The following is a 27,420-nucleotide window of genomic DNA, read 5'->3' as shown; positions in this document are numbered from 1 at the left end:
TAGTATTGACAAGAATAGGGAACTAAGCCCCTATTCCTATATTCATGTGAAGTACAGAGTGGTAGACAAACCACATTTACAAGTAGAATCAGAAAAACAATTATTACTGTTCCACCAGAGTGCATTTTTGTTTACAGCACATCTGCTAACGTATTTCTTTGATGTACTGTAGAGCTCAATTCATCGAGAAAACAATGGAACAACAACATATGAGAGAATTAACTATGGAACTAACCATCAACACTAAACAACGGCAACATGAAACGTATTCAGCTTGGCTCAGAAATGGTATTGATATTTTCAGTGAAACTTTATTTTTTGTTAATATGGTACATATTCGGCAATATCTTCAGTATCTGCAGAATAGTTTTATTTATATGACTCATAAATGTGTGTTGTTAAAAATCAATAAATTGGAATACAATGTAATTGCAAAATTATTTGTTATCATCATTTATAAACTACATAAATTTGCCCATATTTTTAAAAGTTTATAGCCAAGACCGGAAAAAATAATTTTACTTTTTGGAAAATTTTTGTGTTTTTTTCCCAATTTCAATGTTATTATCTGATGGCTTATTTTTCAATTATATTCTTTATGTTGGTTGTGTTCCATTACTTTTCGTTATTATGATTCATAGGGTTAGAAATCTGGAGAAAGTGCTGTCTGTGTGTTTACATGAGGCTTAACATGATATTCTCAAAAACAGCTTTCAAATACAATAACTACTACACCCTCTTTCCTTATACACAGAATGTGGACGGCATCTGCTACTACTTTATGTGGTTGCACTGAAATTGTGAATAATACACTGAAAAACGCAACACCAAAAAATTATTAATGTAGAGTAATGACATTTCAGGAAACATTTGTCTAGGTAACATACTTAAGTAATTAACATTGGAAAATCACAGGTTAATGTAAGCACGAGATAAGTCATTACAAATGTGAAATGCTGGTGTAACTGCCACAATATTGAATGCAAGAATATAAATGTGCATAAACTGTGCTGTACAGGTACCAGATGTCAGTTCTTGGGCTGGAGTTTCATGCATGGTGGAGTTGGTTAGTCAGTGAAGGGATGATGAACGCTGTTTGAGAATGACACTGGAGTTGTCATCTGTTGATGTCCTTGATTGGTGACAAATCTACTGATCGAGCAGGTTACGGCAACATGTCGACACTCTTAGAACATGTTGGATTACAATTGCGGTATGTGGGCAAGTATTATTCTGTCGGAAAACACTCCCTGGAATGCTGTTCATGAATAGCAGCACAACAGGTCGAATTACCAGACTGTACAAATTTGCAGTCAGGGTGTGTGGGATAACCACGAAAGTGCTCCAGCTGTTATAAGAAATTGGACCCCAGACCATAATTCCAGGTGTAGGTTGAGTGTGTCGTACAGGATGGCAGCCAGTCAAGAAATGTTTTAGGGAATTGGTTTAAGAAATTTATTTCAAAGTTTTCTCCCAGAGTAATTCACGCCATGTCTACATGACAGAAATCGCTTGTCTTTCAAAACTGAGGCAGTTCTGTCCAGTTAAAGTTTTGACAGGAGACACCCTGAGCCCTCTGCTGAAACTGCTAGTAAATTCACGCCAATATCGTGCGTGGGATACCAATCACACGTGCGGACGCCGGAGCGTCCTGCGGTGCAGAACACACTTGCTTCTCTCTCTCGGAATCCAGACATCGAGGAGCACAGACGTCTTCTTGGAAGGCAGAGCCTCTGGCTCTGCTACTCGCTACTGGCCACCAACATAAGTCAAAATGAACCGTTGCCCATTCCATTTAATTGTTCAACCTCCTAGACTGGCCTAAACCTGCTAACTTCTGACCATAGGTGTGCCTTTTGTACTCCATATATTGAAATACATCCTCTTTATTATACTTAATTCCCTGTTTTGTCATTTAACGGCAGCCCTGGATGCCCATTCTCTAATCCTAACTGCTCGACCTACTGCACCCTGTCGTCACAAGGCGTATGTAACAACAACTGCCTCCCCCCCCGTACGCTCTACAGTGTGTACCACGGAGACAGGTCAATCGCAGGCCTTCAACTAGTCTCCTCCTAACCAATTCACGGCCATCAATGGTGCTGAGGCAGAATCAGCTTTCATCACAAAACACAACAGTCCTCCAATAAGCTCTCACTTGACACAACTGAAGTCACAAGTAGTGGTGGTTTGGGGGTCAGTGGAATGCAAACAACAGGACATCTGGCTCGGAGCTGTCCTTGAAGTAACTGATTTGTAACAGTTTGCTGTGTCACTATTACACCAACTACTGTTCAGATTACTGGTGCAAATTAAGTACAATGTGCCAGCGCCATACGACAACTGTGAAGGTCGTCCCTCTCTGTAGTGCTCCGTGGTCATCCCGAGCCCGGTCTTCTTATGCCCATACATTCTCGTGACCACTGCTGCCAGCAGTCACACACGGTGGCTACATTCCTGACAAGTCTTTATACAATATCTCGGAAGGAACATCCAGCTTCTCGTAGCCATATCGTGCAACCTCATTCAAACTCAGTGATGTGTTGACAATGGCATCTTTGTTGCCCTAATAGCATTCTTGGCTGACATCAACTCACCACATCCAATCTCAAAGGTGTCAAACACTCACAACTGTTGCAGTGTGAATTTGAAGTAAATCTGATTTGCATCCTCATAGTGGTGCTACTAGCACCATTCTTAAGCAACTGGTGTGAAATTTTAATGGACATCATCTTTCGAATGTAGAAATAAGCTTACCAACTTTCATTTATGTAGGGTTATTCCATATCAAATCACCCAATAAAAAATAAATTTTACACCCACCTCCTTAGATTTTCATCAAATTTGGCTCAAATGGTTCTAATACCATCCTGACAACACCTGCAATTTTTTTTGCTGTATCTCTTATAGTTTTTTTTTTTTTTTTTTAAGTTGTTATGTTTTGCGTTTTCCGAACCTTTGGAAATGGTAAATTTAATTTGTATTCACAACTTTAAAATTGCTTATCTTAAAAACTTTTTTAGATAACATCATGAATTTTTGCAGCAAGTTTATTTATTATACATATTTGAAGATAAAAATGATACTATTAAAATATATTAATATTTTCTATGAAAAAAAATATATATGTATTTTTTCTTTTTTTTATGGATGTTTTGTTTTATAAGAATTGCAATATCTAGAGTCTCAGAAATGATAAAATGCTCAAATTTGTTTTAATTTACTCTTAAACATATAGGCTACTTGATAAAACAAAAATAATGATGGCTTTTTGACAAGTTTATTAATTATAGTAGATTACATTAGAATTATGTACAAAGATAGTGTACTTACGACTGATTGCTTGAAACATTGAATTTTTTGAGTAATTTTGTCTTTTTAATAAACATTAATGCTGATTCAAACTGTTTTTCCACTTCATCCAAGAGCTTTCAGTTCTTTTGATACAGTCTTTTTTGAAGTAATACATTCTTCCAGTGCTGCTTGATTGAGGTGCGTCTACTACACAGACTATGTGCTCCAAAGGCACTATGCAAGAATCTTCTCTTTCACGCCAATAAAATGATGCAGCTGGTCCTGAAGGATGTAGAAATAGAATTTCTGCATCTTCTTCATCATTGAATATTGTTTTTACCAGTCCAAAGTACCAGTTACCATCATAATTTGCAGCCACATAGCTATTTATGGATGGTTCAACATGAACCCAATCAGAAGAAGAATGGAAAGAAAAGACTAAGGAGGGTTTTAAATTATCTGTAGTCCTTCTAATTTCAAGGTTGTTTGTTGGAACTGGTTTGAAGTTATGAAAACTTCTTGTTCCAGGAATGGTTCGGGTTGCTGAAAAACGTTTTTCTAGTTTTTACCGTAGCAAATCAGCTTCTTTTTTGTCAATAAAGTGAAAATGAATGTTCTCAATATTTTTTTTCACAAAACTTGTACACATCGATTGCTGTCATTATTTGTTCTTCGTCTGAAAGCTGTAGACTGGCTTTCCTTAAAATTCTTTTAATAGTTCCTCCTAGGTCATCACAAATTGACTTCCCATGACTTGTTGCAAAAAAAAAAGAGTGTTGGGCCTTCAAATTAAAGTCTCTCAAGTGTTCAGTCAAATTTTTAAAATTTTTTCTATTTTTGTACTGCCCAGCACAACCATCTGTAAAGTAGTGAACTGAGTCAATGTCAGTATGATGTAATGACAGCCACTTTGTAATTTCTTTTTGTACAAACTTAACAAAACCAGTGTCATGTTCTTGGTCATCACTAATAAAACAGTGGTTGGAAACAAAAACATTGTTTTCCTCATTTCTTAGAAAAACACCACCTGGGTGTAGAGTACAACCACCTCTATTCCAGTGGTAACTTTGGATCTCATTTTGTATAACAAACGAATAATTTTCACTGAAATCCATCACAGTAATTGCTGTTTTGGGTGGTGGGTCTTCTTTCAATCTTTTAAAGGCTGCTGATTGGGATTTTGCTATAAACGAGTGCGGGGTGAGCTTTTCCAATGGCCTAACCAATAAAGAAAAGTAGTCTTCAACACTGATAGACTGTTTGATCATTTCTGCCCTGTCTGTGTTAACCCACTGACTGATTACAATTTCTTCTTCTAAATCACAATCTTCACTTAGTTTTTCAGTTAAGTACTCAGTTAGCGCAGTATTTGCAGGACAGCTGTCGCAATGATGTAACATGCAGTTTTGGTTTTCCGTGTTGCACGCAAGCATCTTAATTAGGTCTTTATAAGATTCTTCAATTTTCACAGCATCCACTAATAGTTTAACATTCTGGTGGATACAGCATACACATACAGTGTGTGTGCCTGCAGCACCAGCAAGGATACACCATTTAGGTCTCAAGAAACAAAATTTTGAAAATCCTACTTCTACCTCGGGACTCTCCCATTTGAAAGAATAATAGAGTTCTCTCAAGTTACACAAAATGAGTCTTTTTTGCATGTACACATTTTTTTGAACACTTACTTTGTCTTTTGTTCCAGGTAGCACTCTGGAACTTTCATCCTTTTCATAAAAATCTGTTACAAGTCTTACTTTATTTTCAGAAAGAGTTTTACCTTTCTTTGGACCAGGAGTTTCCAAAATACCCTTTTCAGATTTTAGCTTTCTAGCTTGTCGCACCATGTACTCACTTACATTAAATTCTTTCATCACTCCAAGAATCTGGAGCCAAGGTCAGAATCTGGATTTTTCTAGACCTTCCAACAGATGAAATATTCTCTTTCATAAGAGAAATCATTACATCAAAATCCTTTGCTTTCTCAACCACACTTGTATCTTCTTCGTCATCATCAGAACTTGGTGCATCATATTTTAATGCTTTTGAAACCGCCTTTTTTGCAGTCTTTTCAATACTGCTAACCTTCCTTTTAAAATAAGACCCTTTACTTTGTTCTGACAAGCCATGAAGCTTTATCGGTGTTAAACCTAAATTATCACGAGCAATGTTTGTTTGTACGAGGGATTCACTTCTGGATTCCAATGATTCTAATTCAATCATGACTTCATCATCTGCTTCACTTTCATTGACTTCAACTCTTAATTTTTCCTCACAAAAGTTACGGCATGTTGAGCAAAGCTTTTGTCCAGGTTTTATGCTAATATTTTTGGTCAGTAATTGTTTACAAAGATCCAAGCCTACACTTCTCAATGATTGTTTGATGGGCTTTTTGTGTTTTTTTTAATGGGTCTACACATGTTGTTTGATACTTTTCAAAAACATTTAAAAAGTAGTAGCTGTGGTGTGAACATATATTCTTAAATTCACACAGATTAATTCCAGATCGTAAGTGGATCAAATCTTTTTCTTCTTCACTCAATTCAGATACCAGTTGTAACTTTTTTGAAGGTGTGTTTTGGAAACAGTCAGATTTTTTAAATAACCCTACGCTACAGGTTTGAATATCTGACATACTGATTTCACTTTTGGTCTGATTACCATTCTGGTTACTTTTATAGGATATTGGAAAAGAAACTCTGTAAACTAAGTAACAGTACTTACTGAAAGTTCGAATAAACTTAATAAAATACTATCCAAGCACTATTTAACACTGTAATAATTTTTTTACTTCAGAACACAGGAGTAACAAAACAAAAACCAAGCGTACATTGTTACTCCAAGAAGACAAAAACTTATTTTCAGTGTCTAAGTCACTTGGTACTTTTTATTTTTAAAATATAATTGATATTATTTTAAAAATTAGATAACTATTAAACAGGTTAAAAAAGCCAACATAATTTTTCTTTCATCTAATAGCCTATGCAATTAAGAGTATTTTAAAACAAATTTGAGCTTTCTATCAGGTCTGAGACTAGATATTGACAAAGTTGATGTGACTTACCAAATGAAAGTGCTGGCAGGTCGACAGACACACAAACAAACACAAACATACACAAACATACACACAGAATTCAAGCTTTCGCAACAAACTGTTGCCTCATCAGGAAGGAGGGAAGGAGAGGGAAAGACGAAAGGATGTGGCTTTTAAGGGAGAGGGTAAGGAGTCATTCCAATCCCGGGAGCGGAAAGACTCCTTACCCTCTCCCTTAAAACCCACATCCTTTTGTCTTTCCCTCTCCTTCCCTCTTTCCTGATGAGGCAACAGTTTGTTGCGAAAGCTTGAATTTTGTGTGTATGTTTTTCTTTGTGTTTGTTTGTGTGTCTGTCGACCTGCCAGCACTTTCATTTGGTAAGTCACATCATCTTTGTTTTTAGATATATTTTTCCCACGTGGAAGGTCAATAGACACACAAACAAACACAAACACACACACAAAATTCAAGCTTTTGCAACAAACTGTTGCCTCATCAGGAAAGGGGGGAAGGAGAGGGAAAGACGAAAGGATGTGGGTTTTAAGGGAGAGGGTAAGGAGTCATTCCAATCCCGGGAGCGGAAAGACTTACCTTAGGGGGAAAAAAGGACAGGTATACATTCGCACACACACACATATCCATATACACATATCTTGTTGGGTTCAAATTAGTGATATCAATATAATAGAGGGAAACATTCCACATGAGAAACATATATCTAAAAACAAAGATGATGTGACTTACCGAACGAAACACACAAACAAACACACAAAATTCAAGCTTTCGCAACAAACTGTTGCCTCATCAGGAAAGAGGGGAAGGAGAGGGAAAGACGAAAGGATGTGGGTTTTAAGGGAGAGGGTAAGGAGTCATTCCAATCCCGGGAGCGGAAAGACTCACCTTAGGGGGAAAAAAGGACAGGTATACACTGGCGAGCGCGTGCGCGCGCGCGCGCGCGCGCGCGCGCACGCACACACGCACGCGCGCGCACACACACACACACACACACACACACACACACACACACATATCCATCCGCACATACACAGACACAAGCAGACATTTGTACACACACACACACACACACACACACACACACACACACACACACACACATCCATCCGCACATACACAGACACAAGCAGACATTTGTAAAGGCAAAGAGTTTGGGCAGAGACGTCAGTTGAGGCGGAAGTGCAGAGGCAAAGATGTTGTTGAAAGACAGGTGAGGTATGAGCGGCGGCAAATTGAAATTAGCGGAGATTGAGGCCTGGCGGATAACGAGAAGAGAGGATATACTGAAGGGCAAGTTCCCATCTCCGGAGTTCTGACAGGTTGGTGTTAGTGGGAAGTATCCAGATAACCCGGACGGTGTAACACTGTGCCAAGATGTGCTGGCCGTGGACCAAGGCATGTTTAGCCACAGGGTGATCCTCATTACCAACAAACACTGTCTGCCTGTGTCCATTCATGCAACTGGACAGTTTGTTGCTGGTCATTCCCACATAGAAAGCTTCACAGTGTAGGCAGGTCAGTTGGTAAATCATGTAGGTGCTTTCACACGTGGCTCTGCCTTTGATCGTGTACACCTTCCGGGTTACAGGACTGGAGTAGGTGGTGGTGGGAGGGTGCATGGGACAGGTTTTACACCGGGGGCGGTTACAAGGGTGGGAGCCAGAGGGTAGGGAAGGTGGTTTGGCGATTTCATAGGGATGAACTAAGAGGTTACGAAGGTTAGGTGGACGGCGGAAAGACACTCTTGATGGAGTGGGTAGGATTTCATGAAGGATGGATCTCATTTCAGGGCAGGATTTGAGGAAGTCGTATCCCTGCTGGAGAGCCACATTCAGAGTCTGATCCAGTCCCGGAAAGTATCCTGTCACAAGTGGGACACTTTAGGGGTTTCTTCTGTGGAAGGTTCTGGGTTTGAGGAGATGAGGAAGTGGATCTGGTTAACTGCTTCTGTACCAGGTCGGGAGGGTAGTTGCGGGATGCGAAAGCTGTTTTCAGGTTGTTGGTGTAATGGTTCAGGGATTCCGGACTGTAGCAGATTCGTTTGCCACAAAGACCTAGGCTGTAGGGAAGGGACCGTTTGATGTGGAATGGGTGGCAGCTGTCATAATGGAGATACTGTTGCTTGTTGGTAGGTTTGATGTGGACGGACGTGTGAAGCTGGCCATAGGACAGGTGGAGGTCGACGTCAAGGAAAGTGGCATGGGATTTGGAGTAGGACCAGGTGAATCTGATGGAACCAAAGGAGTTGAGGTTGGAGAGGAAATTCTGGAGTTCTTCTTCAGTGTGAGTCCGGATCATGATGATAACCAAGAAGGCTTCCTCTAAGCCACCCATGAATAGGTTGGCCTGCGAGGAGGCCATCCTGGTACCCATGGCTATTCCCTTTAATTGTTGGTATGTCTGGCCTTCGAAAGTGAAGAAGTTGTGGGTCAGGATGAAGCTGGCTAAGGTAATGAGGAAAGAGGTTTTAGGTAGGGTGGCAGGTGATCGGCGTGAAAGGAAGTGCTCCATCGCAGCGAGGTCCTGGACGTGCGGAATATTTGTGTATAAGGAAGTGGCATCAATGGTTACAAGGATGGTTTCTGGGGGTAACAGACTGGGTAGGGATTCCAGGCGTTCGAGAAAGTGGTTGGTGTCTTTGATGAAGGATGGGAGACTGCATGTAATGGGTTGAAGGTGTTGATCTACGTAGGCAGAGATATGTTCTGTGGGGGCTTGGTAGCCAGCTACAATGGGACGGCCGGGATGATTGGGTTTGTGAATTATAGGAAGAAGGTAGAAGGTAGGGGTGCGGGGTGTTGGTGGGGTCAGGAGGTTGATGGAGTCAGCTGAAAGGTTTTGTAGGGGCCTAAGGTTCTGAGGATTCCTTGAAGCTCTGCCTGGACATCAGGAATGGGATTACCTTGGCAAACTTTGTATGTGGTGTTGTCTGACCCTGACGCAGTCCCTCAGCCACATATTCCCGACGATCAAGTACCACGGACGTAGAACCCTTGTCCGCCGGAAGAATGACGATGGATCGGTCAGCCTTCAGATCACGGATAGCCTGGGATTCAGCAGTGGTGATGTTGGGAGTAGGATTAAGGTTTTTTAAGAAGGATTGAGGGGCAAGGCTGGAAGTGAGAAATTCCTGGAAGGTTTGGAGAGGGTGATTTCGAGGAAAAGGAGGCCGGTCCCACTGTGACGGAGGACGGAACTGTTCCAGGCAGGGTTCAATTTGGATAGTGTCTTGGGGAGTTGGACCATTAGGAGTAGGATTAGGATCATTTTTCTTCGTGGCAAAGTGATATTTCCAGCAGAGAGTACGGGTGTAGGACAGTAAATCTTTGACAAGGGTTGTTTGGTTGAATCTGGGAGTGGGGCTGAAGGTGAGGCCTTTGGATAGGACAGAGGTTTCGAATTGGGAGAGAGGTTTGGAGGAAAGGTTAACTACTGAATTAGGGTGTTGTGGTTCCAGATTGTGTTCATTGGAATTTTGAGGTTTTGGGGGGAGTGGAGCTGGAAGTGGGAGATTGAGTAGATGGGAGAGACTGGTTCTGTGTGCAATGAGAGGAGGTTGAGGTTTGCTGGAAAGGTTGTGAAGGGTGAGTGAGTTGCCTTTCCGGAGGTGGGAAACCAGGAGATTGGATAGTTTTTTGAGGTGAAGGGTGGCATGCTGTTCTAATTTGCAGTTGGTCTGTAGGAGGATGCTCTGGACAGCCGGTGTGGATGTGGGAGAGGAAAGATTGAGGACTTTTATTAAGGATAGGAGTTGACGGGTGTGTTCATTGGCTGAGTTGATGTGTAGGTGAAGGATTAGGTGGGTGAGGGCAATGGATTGTTCAGTTTGGAACTGGTATAGGGACTGATGGAAAGAAGGGTTACAGCCAGAGATGGGAACTTTAAGTGTGAGGCCTTTGGGGGTAATGCCAAATGTCAGACAAGCCTGAGAAAATAAAATATGGGAGTGTAATCTGGCTAGGGCGAATGCATGTTTGCGGAGGGAATGTAAATAAAACTTAATGGGGTCATTGTGGGGATGTTGTGAGGGTGACATGGTATTAGAAGGTGGAAAGTGTAACATGAGGCTGAAATGAAAATGAAAATAAAAATATATGGCAAGAGATAAAGGTGAACTAGAAAGCAACTGGAGATCTGATGTGAAAAAAGGCGAAAAAGTGTTGGTTATACATGGGCTATGTTGATCCTGTGGTGAACTTGGGTTGATAGACAATGATGTGCACAAAGTTTATGTGGTTGTGTTGCCGCCAAAACACGTTAAAGAGTGGAGCAATTCGGGAAAATTTCGAAAAAACTGCGTGTAAATGTATTAAAAGGAGTGGTTTTGTGGTGGCAGATTGTGAAAATGAGGCTAACAATTGTCTGACTAAGAAATAATAACGTTAAAACCTGTGGGAAGCGGCTAAAAAAGATCAGTGATGTGGGAAAACCGGAAATGGAAAAAAAAAGCGAAAAAAAGCGAAAGTTATTAGAACTAGCCGAAATGGCTGTTTAATAGCTGAAAAGAACTGTTTGTGAACTGGTTCAAATCGCTCTGAGCACTATGGGACTTAACATCTGAGGTCATCAGTCCCCTAGAACTGAGGACTACTTAAACCTAACTAACCTAAGAACATCACACACATCCATGCCCGAGGCAGGATTCGAACCTGCGACCGCAGTGGTCGCGCGGTTCCAGACTGAAGCACCTAGAACCGCTCGGCCACTACGGCCGGCGTTTGTGAACTGGAAACGGTGGATTTTGTAGCAGCGGTAGTGTTGAAAGCGGAAAAAAATGTTTGGTTATGGTTTGGAAGTGGGTTATGTTCAAAATGGTTCAAATGGCTCTGAGCACTATGGGACTCAACATCTTAGGTCACAAGTCCCCTAGAACTTAGAACTACTTAAACCTAACTAACCTAAGGACATCACACACACCCATGCCCGAGGCAGGATTCGAACCTGCGACCGTAGCAGTCCCACGGTTCTGGACTGCAGTGCCAGAACCGCACGGCCACCGCGGCCGGCAGTGGGTTATGTATTATTGAGTATATATAGGCGGGATAAAATTGTATGGTAGATCGGTAAAGAGGAGAAGGTGAATACAAAGTGAAACTACTAGCAAAAACAGAAAGAGAAAATAAGATGACAGGAATGATTTCGAAATGCAACAGTAACAAACGTAATTGTTGGGTCCAAATTAATGATATGAATATAACAGAGAGAAACATTCCACATGGGAAAAATATATCTAAAAACAAAGATGATGTGACTTACCGAACAAAAGTGCTGGCAGGTCGACAGACACACGAACAAACACAAACATACACACAAAATTCAAGCTTTCGCAACAAACGGTTGCTTCATCAAGAAAGACGGAAGGAGAGGGAAAGACGAAAGGATGTGGGTTTTAAGGGAGAGGGTAAGGAGTCATTCCAATCCCGGGAGCGGAAAGACTTACCTTAGGGGGAAAAAAGGACAGGTATACACTCGCGCACACACACACACACATATCCATCCGCACATACACAGACACAAGCAGACATTTGTAAAGGCAAAAAGTTTGGGCAGAGATGTCAGTCGAGGCAGAAGTACAGAGGCAAAGATGTTGTTGAAGAACAGGTAAGGTAAGAGCGGCGACAAATTGAAATTAGCGGAGATTGAGGCCTGGCAGATAACGAGAAGAGAGGATATATTGAAGAGCAAGTTCCCATCTCCGGAGTTCTGACAGGTTGGTGTTAGTGGGAAGTATCCAGATAACCCGGACGGTGTAACACTGTGCCAAGATGTGCTGGCCGGGCACCAAGGCATGTTTAGCCACAGGGTGATCCGCATTACCAACAAACACTGTCTGCCTGTGTCCATTCATGCGAATGGACAGTTTGTTGCTGGTCATTCCCACATAGAAAGCTTCACAGTGTAGGCAGGTCAGTTGGTAAATCATGTGGGTGCTTTCACACGTGGCTCTGGCTTTGATCGTGTACACCTACCGGGTTATAGGACTGGAGTAGGTGGGGTGGGAGGGTACATGGGACAAAAAAAAATTTTCCGCTTTCAACACTACCGCTGCTACAAAATCCACCGTTTCCAGTTCACAAACAGTTCCTTTCAGTTATTAAACAGCCATTTCGGCTAGTTCTAATAACTTTCGCTTTTTTTCCATTTCCGTTTTTCCCACATCACTGATCTTTTTTAGCCCCTTCCCACAGGTTTTAACATCATCATTTCTTAGTCAGACTATTGTTAGCCTCATTTTCACAATCTGCCACCACAAAACCACTCCTTTTAATACATTTACACGCAGTTTTTTCGAAATTTTCCCGAATTGCTCCACTCTTTAACGTGTTTTGGCGGCAACACAACCACATAAACTTTGTGCACATCGTTGTCTACCAACCCAAGTTCACCACAGGATCAACATAGCCCATGTATAACCAACACCTTTTCGCCTTTTTTCACACCATATCTCCAGTTGCTTTCTAGTTCACCTTTATCTCTCGCCATATATTTTTATTTTCATTTTCATTTCAGCCTCATGTTACACTTTCCAGCTTCTAATACCATGTCACCCTCACAACATCCCCACAATGACCCCATTAAGTTTTATTTACATTCCCTCCGCAAACATGCATTCGCCCTAGCCAGATTACACTCCCACATTTTATTTTCTCAGGCTTGTCTGACATTTGGCATTACCCCCAAAGGCCTCACACTTAAAGTTCCCATCTCTGGCTGTAACCCTTCTTTCCATCAGTCCCTATACCAGTTCCAAACTGAACAATCCATTGCCCTCACCCACCTAATCCTTCACCTACACATCAACTCAGCCAATGAACACACCCGTCAACTCCTATCCTTAATAAAAGTCCTCAATCTTTCCTCTCCCACATCCACACCGGCTGTCCAGAGCATCCTCCTACAGACCAACTGCAAATTAGAACAGCATGCCACCCTTCACCTCAAAAAACTATCCAATCTCCTGGTTTCCCACCTCCGGAAAGGCAACTCACTCACCCTTCACAACCTTTCCAGCAAACCTCAACCTCCTCTCATTGCACACAGAACCAGTCTCTCCCATCTACTCAATCTCCCACTTCCAGCTCCACTCCCCCCAAAACCTCAAAATTCCAATGAACACAATCTGGAACCACAACACCCTAATTCAGTAGTTAACCTTTCCTCCAAACCTCTCTCCCAATTCGAAACCTCTGTCCTATCCAAAGGCCTCACCTTCAGCCCCACTCCCAGATTCAACCAAACAGCCCTTGTTAAAGATTTACTGTCCTACACCCGTACTCTCTGCTGGAAATATCACTTTGCCACGAAGAAAAATGATCCTAATCCTACTCCTAATGGTCCAACTCCCCAAGACACTATCCAAATTGAACCCTGCCTGAAAGAGTTCCGTCCTCCGTCACAGCGGGACCCACCTCCTCTTCCTCAAAATCACCCTCTCCAAACTATCCAGGAATTTCTGACTTCCAGCCTTGCCTCTCAATCCTTCTTAAAAAACCTTAATCCTACTCCCAACCTCACCACTGCTGAAGCCCAGGCTATCCGTGATCTGAAGGCTGACCGATCCATCGTCATTCTTCCGGCGGACAAGGGTTCCACGACCGTGGTACTTGATCGTTGGGAGTATGTGGCTGAGGGACTGCGTCAGCTTTCAGACAACACCACATACAAAGTTTCCCAAGGTAATCCCATTCCTGATGTCCAGGCGGAGCTTCAAGGAATCCTCAGAACCTTAGGCCCCTACAAAACCTTTCAGCTGACTCCATCAACCTCCTGACCCCACCAACACCCCGCACCCCTACCTTCTACCTTCTTCCTAAAATTCACAAACCCAATCATCTCGGCCGTCCAATTGTAGCTGGCTACCAAGCCCCCACAGAACGTATCTCTGCCTACGTAGATCAACACCTTCAACCCATTACATGCAGTCTCCCATCCTTCATCAAAGACACCAACCACTTTCTCGAACGCCTGGAATCCCTACCCGGTCTGTTACCCCCGGAAACCATCCTTGTAACCATTGATGCCACTTCCTTATACACAAATATTCCGCACGTCCAGGGCCTCGCTGCGATGGAGCACTTCCTTTCACGCCGATCACCTGCCACCCTACCAAATACCTCTTTCCTCATTACCTTAGCCAGCTTCATCCTGACCCACAACTTTTTCACTTTCGAAGGCCAGACATGTTGTTGTTGTTGTTGTTGTTGTTGTTGTTGTGGTCTTCAGTCCAGAGACTGGTTTGATGCAGCTCTCCATGCTACTCTATCCTGTGCAAGCTTCATCTCCCAGTACCTACTGCAACCTACATCCTTCTGAATCTGCTTAGTGTATTCATCTCTTGGTCTCCCTCTACGATTTTTACCCTCCACGCTGCCCTCCAATGCTAAATTTGTGATCCCTTGATGCCTCAAAACATGTCCTACCAACCGTTCTCTTCTTCTAGTCAAGTTGTGCCACAAACTTCTCTTCTCCCCAATCCTATTCAATACCTCCTCATTAGTTACGTGATCTACCCATCTGATCTTAAGCATTCTCCTGTAGCACCACATTTCGAAAGCTTCTATTCTCTTCTTGTCCAAACTATTTATCGTCCATGTATCACTTCCATACATGGCTACACTCCATACAAATACTTTCAGAAATGACTTCCTGACACTTAAATCTATACTCGACGTTAACAAATTTCTCTTCTTGAGAAACGCTTTCCTTGCCATTGCCAGTCTACATTTTATATCCTCTCTACTTCGACCATCATCAGTTATTTTACTCCCTAAACAGCAAAACTCCTTTACTACCTTAAGTGTCTCATTTCCTAATCTAATCCCCTCAGCATCACCCGATTTAATTTGACTACATTCCATTATCCCCGTTTTGCTTTTGTTGATGTTCATCTTATATCCTCATTTCAAGACACTGTCCATTCCGTTCAACTGCTCTTCCAAGTCCTTTTCTGTCTCTGACCGGGGCCCCCGGTGTAAAACCTGTCCCATGCACCCTCCCACCACCACCTACTCCAGTCCTGTAACCCGGAAGGTGTACACGATCAAAGGCAGAGCCACGTCTGAAAGCACCCACGTGATCTACCAACTGACCTGCCTACACTGTGACGCATTCTATGTGGGAATGACCAGCAACAAACTGTCCATTCGCATGAATGGACACAGGCAGACAGTGTTTGTTGGTAATGAGGATCACCCTGTGGCTAAACATGCCTTGCTGCACGGCCAGCACATCTTGGCACAGTGTTACACTGTCCGGGTTATCTGGATACTTCCCACTAACACCAACCTATCCAAACTCCGGAGATGGGAACTTGCTCTTCAATATATCCTCTCTTCCCGTTATCCACCAGGCCTCAATCTCCGCTAATTTCAAGTTGCCGCCACTCATACCTCACCTGTCATTCAACAACATCTTTGCCTCTGCACTTCTGCCTTGACTGACATCTCTGCCCAAACTCTTTGTCTTTAAATATGTCTGCTTGTGTCTGTATATGTGTGAATGGATATGTGTGTGTGTGCGCGAGTGTATACCCGTCCTTTTTTCCCCCTAAGGTAAGTCTTTCTGCTCCCGGGATTGGAATGACTCCTTACCCTCTCCCTTAAAACCCACATCCTTTCGTCTTTCCCTCTGCTTCCCTCTTTCCTGATGAGGCAACAGTTTGTTGCGAAAGCTTTAATTTTGTGTGTATGTTTGTGTGTGTTTGTGTGTCTGTCGACCTGCCAGCACTTTCAGTTGGTAAGTCACATCATCTTTGTTTTTAGATATATTTTTCCTACGTTGAAATATTTTTTTTCATTTGGAAGATTTTAATATATCTTTATGGTATTTTTTTTTTAACATTTAGATATAATACACAAACTTATTCCAAAATTTCATACTGATATCGTGAGTATTCTTTAATATACAAATTATTTTAGTTGTGAGGAGACGTTTAAGTTACGATTTCCGACTGCTGAAACAACGCCAAATCTAAAAACTTTAAAAATTTATTAAAAAAAAACTATAAGAGATAGAGCAAAGAAATTTTACAAGTGCTTTCAGGATGATAAAAGAAGTAATTGTACCAAGTTTCATCAAAATCTGACATGGTTGGTGTCAAGGCCTGGGTGACTTGACATGGAATGACCCTGTAGCATCCTTCTTGGCGATGGGAGTTTTCCTCTGTCAATGTTTGTGCATATTAGCATGTAATACACTTACGGCCAGACTGACATTTGTTCCATGCTACCTTCAAGTTGGAGCAATTTTAATGGTCAGAAGTGTAATTTATTTTCATTATTGGAAAAAAGAACCTTAGACCTTTTAAATTTACTAAATTGAAGAACAAATAATGCACCAATCACACACTGTTTAAAGTCATATACAGTGGATGTTCCTGAGACATACTGGGTCTCACCTTTATTTATGCAAATGATGTAGGCTGAAGCAATGAATTAAAATTTGGACCAGCACCAAGATTTGAACCCAAGTCTCCTGCTTACTAGGCAGATGCGATAACTGATGCACCACACTGGCACTTTGGCTACCACAGCTGCCCAGATTATGCTAGTATGTCTCCTTCCCCGAAACGAAGTCCAATTCCTCCCTCAGCCCATTGCTATTCCCCTTTTTAAACTTGCATCAGTATTGCAGAGGTTCTCCATTATTAGCAATGAGCAAAATGGAGTTATCCTGTCTGTACCTCAGGCGTAGCTGGTATACACAGTGCTAGCATGACGCAGCGGTTAACACATCAGTTTAGTAAACAGGAGATCTGGATTTGAATCCTGGCACTGGTACTAATTTTAATTCTCTGCTTTGGCCTACATAACTGATGTTTAAAGTATTTCAAAAGAAAATATTGTCACAGATCCCAAGTTTCAGTCTAAAAAATAATGCCCTCTAACTGTCAACACTGTGTTACCATATAAAAATGCTGCTCGGACTCTTATATTTGAACATGGAAGTCAAACTTTCTTCAGCATAACACCAGATATTTTACTGTGATATTATTTCTAATGACATGGAAACTTTGCCTGTCATTAAATTTGGAAGGGATTTGTACACCTTCAGAATATCTAGATTGCAGAGACCTGCCATACTAGAGATACTGCAAGCTCTTTTCTGTGTCATCATTAAAAGAGCTCATCACTATCATCATAAGGGTGAAATGACAACCTTGGTCTGTGAACACAGTCTAGTATCAATCTGTGGTCATTAGAGTTGGCAACATTCTTTCACCCTTGCCTGAAGTCTTTGTCTTGAAGTTTCTGAAAAGTTTGCTAGTTTCTAGCTGATGTGCCATATATGAGCTTTTTCATATTCATACCTGCATGTTACGAAATTATCGAGTTTTACTGGTGCATCACATTAAAGCTCTCTCCAAAAGATGCCATTTTTGCTATGATTTACTGTACAAAAGCACTGGGAAATATGACCACAGACAAAACTGTTACCGACTAACACCACACTTATGTACTAGTTTTTTCTAACTGGAAATGAACAGTCATTTTAAGGTTATAATTGCGTCTCAAGCCTTTAGGAAAAATTCAAGATCTGACTCCAACATTAAGTAAACATCAGTTACTAAAATTAGTAAACTGCTGCCTTCACATTTATAAAATATTTACACAGCAATGGGTAAAATGCCAAATTTCATGACTTTTGTAAAAACTGCTGATTTCATGTTATTTGTCACATTACCATTTACTTAGAATTTTCCTGTCCCTATTTTTAAGGCTTCTGCTCCTTCATTTTCAACAGTTATGAAGTGGCCAGCAAAATTCAAACATTATCATACTTCTCTTGAAGATGATCCACAGAGAGTTCCAAAACTGCAATCAGCCGTGAAAATATTGAGGAATTTCATTAAGTGGCATTAAATGGGAACCAAGTAATTTGCCCAAAATCACCAATACAACTGCCATATATAAAGTAAGTGTACCATATACGAGTACTTTGTAAGTATTATTAACAACAATTAAGCTTTGAGCAATATTGTGGGTACAACATTTGCTTAACGCTGACCACAAAAGCAAATGCAAAAATAAATTTTGCAGCAATGTTTGGACTGTTTAAATAAAAGAACCTGCAGATTTAGTGCACCATTTCATTACTATGGACAAGACATGAGGTCAACAGAGAGAGGAACTGATGCAGTGGTGAAGTAAGAGACCCTCTACAATTAAGGGTGAAGTCTATTTCATCTGCCAGAAAGTTATGGCAAGCATTTTCTGGAATGTAAAACAAATTCTTTTTACTGAATAACTTGCAAAGGATGAAACAATTACTGTCTAGCATTACACAAGTCTTTTGACAAAACTATATTTTTAAAAAGTATGCAAGAAGAGACCTAGATTTAGAAAAGGGGGAAAAAATAAGCATTCTTCAGGACAATGCAACTGCCCACAAATGTGCTTCGGCAATTGGAAAATTTACAAGGATACGGCCCAAAAACAACTCAGGTCATAAGCGCCCATGTCATAAAAGATCGACATCATACCCTATAGAGACAGCGGAGATCCAGAACCAAAGATTGAATGTCCTCCACCATATTGCACTGCTATTATGGATAAAAAATAAAATGGGGTCGACAACCTGCATGTCATTCACTAAAATGGCCAATAACTCATACAGTAAACATACATTAGAACGTAAGTTGTTAAAACAAGGGCATTCGACCAAGAAATGGTGAACCGTCAAAGGACAATGAGCACAAAGTGGTGAGGGATCACCACTTAACAAATAATGATGGCTAAAAACACAATGCCCAATACACAACTTAGGTAAAATGATCTCACAGCGAGAGGACCGACAGGAGGTCGGCCAAGCTGCTGGGAGAGGTTTAATTCCCTGGAGCTTGTTCCCACGAAGAGAAGACCAGTGGTGTTGCTGAAGTGACACCATCTGCCAACAAGACAGCAACATGGAGATGATCAGAAAGGATGGAAGAGATAGCAGACAGAGGTAGGAGGACTGCAGCCTTGGCACGAGCCTCATTTCCCATCAGACCAATGTGACCAGGAACCTACGTGAACATCGCTGTGGCTTCCTAAACAGCAAGCAAATGGAAGCTTTCTTGAGACCGTTTCACTAAGATATAGACTATGTACAACACAGAGGCTCTGAAGGACACAGAGGCTCTGAAGGACACAGAGAGAACTTGAGCATACGACACACTTAAAAAGCCTGTGTCACCACATACACTGAGTGGCCTGAAGAAGGCAAAGTGCTCTGCTGTAAATATTAAGCAGTGTTCTGGAAGCTGATGCCAAAATTGGTCGATGCCAATAATGAATGCATGCCTGACACCAGTCAGTCTTAGAGCCATCAGCGTATATGAAGGTGCTATCGTTAAGTTGGATGTGAAGTTTGAGAAACTTACTGCGATAGATCGAATCCGAAGCAGCTTCCATAGCAAGCAAATGAAGTCCAAGATGAACAATGGCTGCTGCATGAATCCAAGGTGGTGGAGGGTTCACACCCATTGGGAACATGGCAGGTAGTGTGAAGTTAAGCTGCCGGAGTAGGAGCCGAAAATGAGCTCTGGGAGGTAACAGAGAACAGGTATGCGCCCTATACTGGTGGTCAAGGGAGTCATCAAAACAGGAGGCATAGGATGGGTAACCAGGCATGGCGGAAAAATGGAATGGGAGGTAACAGAGAACAGGTATGCGCCCTATACTGGTGGTCAAGGGAGTCATCAAAACAGGAGGCATAGGATGGGTAACCAGGCATGGCGGAAAAATGGAATGCGTATCTACTGAGAAGATCATGATACTGGTATGGCAGCAGTAGTTCAGTAATGTCTGCATAGAGACTCTCAACCAGGCTAGTGTAAAAGGCGCCAGAGGCGAAACGGATTCCATGATATTGGTTTGTGTTTAGAGGCTGTTGAGATGGATGGACATGCACATGAATAAACAAAACATCCATAGTCCAGTTTCAAACGGACAAGGGATCAGTGTAAATGGAGGAGGGTGGTCCAATCCGCTCCACGGGAAGAACCGCTAAGGGCACGTAGGACACTGAGAGACCAGGTACAGCAAGCGGCCAGGCCAGACATGTGGGATGACCAAGAAAGTTTCCTATCAAGTGTGAGCCCCAAGAATTTTGTAGTTTCAGCGAATGGCAGAGCAACAGGCCCAAGATTTAAAGATGGTGGAAGAAACCCACTGTGCTGCCAGAAATTCATACAAACGGTTTTGTCAGTGGAAAATCGAAAGCCACTGTTGACGCTCCACAAGTAAAGACAATCGAGACATCGTTGAAGACGCTGCTCAAATGGACATGTCCTTGGAAAACTGCAATAGATCGCAAAGGTGTTGACAAAACGAGAGCCAGAGATGCCTGGTGGGAGTCAGGCCATAATAGGGTTAACGGCTATAGCTAACAGGACACACTCAGGACAGAGCCTTGAGGCACCCTATTCTACTGGATAAAGAGGATGTAAAACTGAATTACCAATACAAATAATTATTATTGAATAGCTGCATAGGTTTGTACCTTCCAAAGAAATGGCTATAACTGTTCTGCTGCAACTTCGAGGCTGGACCCGGTGGATGAGCATTTCTTATTCTCATTTCCAATGATTACAATTGCAAGATGAGAAGAGTAGAGGCATAGGAAAAAGAGTGGATACGCAAATAATATAGGATAGAATAGTAATGGCCAAAATGACAAAGGCTAAATGCAACACAAGAGTACCAAAACTGACTTAGTAGTTCGAAAATGTGCAAATTTTAAGTGTGGCACCTTGCAACATTTCTGACACATTACCATGAGCATAGCAGATGGATATTCCATACAAAAGGCACACTGTAAAGACAACAGTCATAGCCAGAGAACTGTGTAGCATACTGTAATGATTACACACTTCAAGAAAGTCTATTTGCATTATTGTGTTTGTTGTTCTCCTAACATCTTATTTACTGTATGTTCTGAAAGGTTTCAACTGTAGGCAACAAACTGAACACTACCAGCATGTATTCAAGAAAAAGTTTTTGAATTTACTCACTTGTAAAGAGCAATTCTACTCTATGACTCAAAGTGTTAATTTTGCTTTTTTGCAAACAATAATAACTTGAATATGTTATACTTATTATTTGTGGTATTGTGCACAATTTTGCTAGCACATAATGTCAGACAAACTAGCCAACGTCTAGTGTATGTTAATTAGAATGGAAAAGTTGAGTATCAAATGAAACAGAAACATTAAAATTGCAAATATCTAAAACTAGCACACATAGCTGAAAAATAAACAATCTTATAAACATAACACATTTAAAGATATTTCAAATAACGAGTTATGTATGTGAGGCTACAAAAAAGATTGGGTCTTCATGTATATAACACAGAAAATAATTTAAGCCATATGATTTTAAATTATATAAATTGTTCATAGTCTGTAATATTATATTTTTGGAGGAATACTATCTTAGAATATGGTTTGTTGCTGTTTCTGAATAATTCATGTTTGTTACCTCCAGCATAAATGAATGTCCAATGTCGAGCTGTTTGTCTAAACATGTCCTGATTTTCTTTGAACTGCTTTGCTACAACAGCATCTTGAGGATCATCTGGCTCAGCTGCAGCCAGAAGTGCCTGAAGGGACAGCAGAACTGTTCTCAGTGTCATTGCAGCAGCCCTGAAACACAAATGTAGGATACCACAAAGAAAAATAAATGTGTGAAGTACAGTGAACTAGCAAATACCATGGACTTGCAATGACTACTGTAGATATGGTGTCACCTATAATTATGTTGGTACATAAGTTCACAGCATTTTTGTTTTGCACATTGGTATTTTGGTTGCTCTGGGTTTATTTATCGATTTACATTTTTTATTTGTAGTTCACTGTTGCATGAGTTTACATATTGTCATTCTGTCATTAGGAAATAGCGAGTGGAGTTGTGGCTGCCAGAAAATGAAGTGCCAACTAGAGAAATTGGAACATTTCGAACACATTCTTCTGTTTGAGTTCCAAAGAGATGAGACAGCAGCTGAGGTAGCCAGAAACATTTGCAATGTGTATGGGGGTAATGCAACTGGACAGAGCACGGCAAGAAAATGGTTTTCTTGTTTTAAGGAGGTTTGTTTTGACAGTAATGACTCTTCAGTTCATGAAGATCTTGATTATTATTATTATTATTATTATTATTATTATTAGGGTTGAGAAGGGTGCTCGACATCATGGTCATCAGCACCCTGACAAAAAAGTCAGCGTGCAAATCTCATGGGTGGGTGCAAAGTATGCTGTGGAGATGGTTCCAAAAGTAAGTGTATGGGTACTGCATGCTCTAAGCTAAAATCACAAAAATCAGCAGGTGGCCAATGTGCTTGCTCGTCATTAATTGTCTCATGAACAACACTGAACATTCCTTTCGTGTATCATTTCTGGTGATGAGAAATGCTGTCTTTACACTAATATAAGGAAAATAAAGGAATGGTTGAGCCCAAAAAAAGAAGCAACTCCTCATAAAAAGACCTACATGCACCCGCACAAAAGGTAACATCATGCATCTGCTGCAGAAGCGATGGTGTGGTGTACAAACTGCTTCCCTGAGATGTAACCATCTGCTGAAATTTATTGTTAACAACTGAGACGCCTCACAGGTGCAACCCAGAAACAATGACCAGGAAGACAGCATGAAGTGATGCTACTCCACAATAATGGTTGCCACATTCCACTAGACTGACAAAAAACACTACACAGGAGTTGGGCTGGGAAGTCATTCCCCACCCACCTTATTCACCTGATCTTGTGACCTCAGATTTTCATGTTTTCTATTGAAAAACCTTCAAGGAACTTCATTTCCGGATGAAAATGTGCTCCAAACTTGGCTCGACGAGTTCTTTGCCTCAAAACCTTGTGATTTCTTGAGTCGCATAATCTAAAAGTTATCCCAGCATTGGCAGATTGTTGTAAACGGTGGAGGAAAGTATATCAAACAATGGAAAACCCATTATATTGATGACCAATGTCTCTTTTATGTTTATCTGTTGTGCTTATTAAACTTATGCAAAAATGCTACAACCTTATGCATCTACCCAATAGTATGTTTTTATGCCATTATATGCTTCAGAGACCACTGCAAGTTCTATACAATTTGTCTTCTTTCTTTTTTGCCCATGAAGCTGTTGGCAACACTGCATCCATCATAAGCTACTGAGTAACCTCACTGTTTGAAATTGTTGATATTAATTTCCAAGCTATTATTACTTGAGTGAAAGATGGGACAAATGTTCAAAGCAGTTCTGTGTAAAAGTAGGGAAAACTTGTCTAGAATTATTTGAAGTTCTGACGCAGGCTCACACAGATGATGCTCTACGTTAACTGCAATGTTACCAATTTTTTTCCAGTTTGAAAGTAACTGTCACAAAACTGAAGGTGACTTAAACAGGAATACATTCAACTCCCAACTAGTGATGCTTAATAGTGTGCTTCCGGGTATTCTGCAGAGTTGCTATTTCTAGTTTCTACACAATATTTAAACGACGGGCCCAGTCACCTTTGTCACAAACTGTGAGTTTTGCTGTTATGTGTACTCACTGCCTGGACTCCAAAACCATACTGTGAACTGATGATGTGCTCTTTGTTTTTCAGAGGTCACAGCAGTATTCTGCGAAACACAAATTCTTCCAGCATTTTCCTACTCTGGTGGGTATGGTGGCCAATGAGATTTCAATAAATTGAGTGCCAGACCCCAAACGTTATTTGAACTGAAACCCTTTATCCCTGCTAATTAGGTTTTCCAATGTCTATATTTTGATACTCCCCTTTATTATGCTGTCCCACAAACTTTGTGTTTGTACCGTAATACTGGTCAATTCATTCCACAATTATATTCGAGGTAGTGCTTGGTGGCAGTTAATTTGCTTCATTGTCATAACTGCCGTCTGCTTCACGTCTGCTGTGCAGCGAGCTACGTTAATTTAAGTATTAACTGTATTTTTCTTACTTGTCACTTCTTCTTCCGTGTGTTTTTGCTTAAGCTTTAACTATCGAGTGCTAGTAATAGTGTTCCATATATTTAGCATTTGTTTTGAATACAGTCAGAGAGAGTCCCTTTAGTCAGCCGTAGTGCCAGTAGCGCTAGTGTTTGTTTTGAATACAGTTCAGAGGCACGTAGTGCTATTTTCATTGTTTTCTACAAGAAGTGTCTAGCAACCACAGTTTAGTCAACTATCAGCCGCCTTTAGTGAATTAGCAGTATAGTTAAAAGTTGATTAACTCTCTATAATAAATTGATTTCCTAGGATGGATAGGATGTGTGACTGCTGTGTACGGACGCAGGAGGAGCTGGCCACTGTTCGCGAACAGCTGGACATGTTGATGGCCGCGGTCAGCCGTCTTCAGGCTGCTGCCTCTGAGTGTAGCGGCAGTGGGGAGTCTGGTGCGTCGCATGGTACACCCCAGGTGTTACATGCTTCACCCACTGTCCCTGCTGTCGAGACATCTTCGCGGGTACCGGCCGCAGTTGGGCCACCCTCTCCCCAAGGGGAGCGGCGGGTTCAGCGGCGTTCACGGCACACGAGGCGGAGGGTCAATGTGGAGGCTGGCCGTGTGGCATCATCCGCTCTGCCTGTGAGTAGACATGTGGCTGCTCCTTCAGCAAGGTCCGAGCAGGCACACGGGGGGAGGGGTTTATTAGTTATTGGGAGCTCCAACGTTAGGCGGGTGATGGAGCCCCTTAGGGAAATAGCGGAAAGGTCGGGGAAGAAGGCCAGTGTTCACTCTGTCTGCTTGCCGGGGGGTTTCATCCGAGATGTGGAGGAGGCCCTGCCGGTGGCGATAGAGAGCACTGGGTGCACCCGACTGCAAATTGTTGCTCATATCGGCACCAATGACTCCTGCCGTCTGGGTTCAGAGGTCATCCTCAGTTCGTACAGGCGCTTGGCGGAATTGGTGAAGGCGGAAAGCCTCGCTTGCGGTGTGGAATCGGAGCTAACTATTTGTAGTATCGTTCCCAGAACCGATCGCGGTCCTCTGGTTTGGAGCCGAGTGGAAGGCTTAAACCAGAGGCTCAGACGATTCTGCGGAGATCTGGGGTGCAAATTTCTCGACCTCCGCTATCGGGTGGAGAAATGTAGGGTCCCCCTGAATAGTAAACTGCAGGAGCGTCTACAGAAAGGTCCCAGAACTGCTCTCATTAATAAACGGTCACAATGCCCATATAGTACTAGGGACGGAAAGTTGGCTGAAACCAGACTTAAACAGTAATGAAATCCTAAACTCAGATTGGAACGTATACCGCAGAGACAGGCTGGACAGTGAAGGTGGAGGCGTGTTTATAGCGATAAGAAGTGTAATAGTATCGAAGGAAATTGATGGAGATCCGAAATGTGAAATAATTTGGGTGAAGGTCACGGTTAAAGCAGGCTCAGACATGGTAACTGGATGTCTCTATAGGCCCCCTGGCTCAGCAGCTGTCGTGACTGAGCACCTGAAGGATAATCTGGAAAATATTTCGAGTAGATTTCCCCACCATGTTATAGTTCTGGGTGGAGATTTTAATTTGCCGGATATAGACTGGGAGACTCAAATGTTCATAACGGGTGGCAGGGACAAAGAAACCAGTGACATTTTTTTAAGTGCTTTATCTGAAAACTATCTTGAGCAGTTAAACAGAGAACCGACTCGTGGCGATAACATATTAGACCTTCTGGTGACAAACAGACCCGAACTATTTAAAAAAGTTGACGCAGAACAGGGAATCAGTGATCATAAAGCAGTTACTGCATCGATGATTTCAGCCGTAAATAGAAATATTAAAAAAGGTAGGAAGATTTTTCTGTTTAGCAAAAGCGACAAAAAGCAGATTATAGAGTACCTGACAGCTCAACACAAAAGTTTTGTCTCAAGTACAGATAGTGTTGAGGATCAGTGGACTTAGGTTCAAAACCATCGTACAATATGCGTTAGATGAGTATGTGCCAAGCAAGATCGTAAGAGATAGAAAAGAGCCACGTGGTACAACAACAGTTAGAAAACTGCTGCGGAAGCAAAGGGAACTTCACAGCAAACATAAACATAGCCAAAGACTTGCAGACAAACAAAAATTATGCGAAGCGAAATGTAGTGTGAGGAGGGCTATGCGAGAGGCGTTCAATGAATGCGAAAGTAAAGTTCTATGTACTGACTTGGCAAAAAAATCCTAAGAAATTTTGGTCTTATGTCAAAGCGGTAGGTGGATCAAAACAAAATGTCCAGACACTCTGTGACCAAAATGGTACTGAAACAAAGGATGACAGACTAAAGGCCGAAATACTAAATGTCTTTTTCCAAAGCTGTTTCACAGAGGAAGACTGCACTGTAGTTCCTTCTCTAGATTGTCGCACAGATGACAAAATGGCAGATATCGAAATAGACGACAGAGGGATAGAGAAACAATTAAAATCACTCAAAAGAGGAAAGACCGCTGGACCTGATGGGATACCAGTTCGATTTTACACAGAGTACGCGAAGGAACTTGCCCCCCCTTCTTGCAGCGGTGTACCGTAGGTCTCTAGAAGAGCGTAGTGTTCCAAAGGATTGGAAAAGGTCACAGGTCATCCCCGTTTTCAAGAAGGGACGTCGAACAGATGTGCAGAACTATAGACCTATATCTCTAACGTCGATCAGTTGTAGAATTTTGGAACACGTATTATGTTTGAGTATAATGACTTTTCTGGAGACTAGAAATCTACTCTGTAGGAATCAGCATGGGTTTCGAAAAGGATGATCGTGTGAAACACAGCTCGTGCTATTCGTCCACAAGACTCAGAGGGCCATAGACACGGGTTCCCAGGTAGATGTCGTGTTTCTTGACTTCCGCAAGGCATTTGATACAGTTCCCCACAGACGTTTAATGGACAAAGTAAGAGCATATGGACTATCAGACCAATTGTGTGATTGGATTTAAGAGTTCCTAGATAACAGAACGCAGCATGTCACTCTCAATGGAGAGAAGTCTTCCGAAGTAAGAGTGATTTCAGGTGTGCCACAGGGGAGTGTTGTACGACCGTTGCTATTCACAATATACATAAATGACCTTGTGGATGACATCGGAAGTTCACTGAGGCTTTTTGCGGATGATGCTGTGGTATATCGAGAGGT

General features: G+C 41.8%; 1 protein-coding gene across 2 annotated transcripts in view; it reads right to left on the bottom strand.

The window, feature by feature from the left end:
• LOC126259599 (ubiquitin-conjugating enzyme E2-22 kDa) overlaps positions 1–27,420 on the bottom strand; it is a 102,578-nt gene that overhangs the window by 15,305 nt on the left and 59,853 nt on the right. For both annotated transcript variants that reach the window (XM_049956508.1, XM_049956509.1), the window contains exon 4: positions 21,806–21,969. In XM_049956508.1, the coding sequence (XP_049812465.1) occupies positions 21,806–21,969 (164 nt within the window). The remainder of the gene's footprint in view (positions 1–21,805; positions 21,970–27,420) is intronic.

The sequence above is a fragment of the Schistocerca nitens genome, chromosome 5 (genome assembly GCF_023898315.1).
Source record: "Schistocerca nitens isolate TAMUIC-IGC-003100 chromosome 5, iqSchNite1.1, whole genome shotgun sequence".
Lineage (NCBI taxonomy): Eukaryota > Metazoa > Arthropoda > Insecta > Orthoptera > Acrididae > Schistocerca > Schistocerca nitens.
Note: the sequence above shows the minus strand (reverse complement) of the source record. Positions and strands in the feature narration are given on the sequence as shown.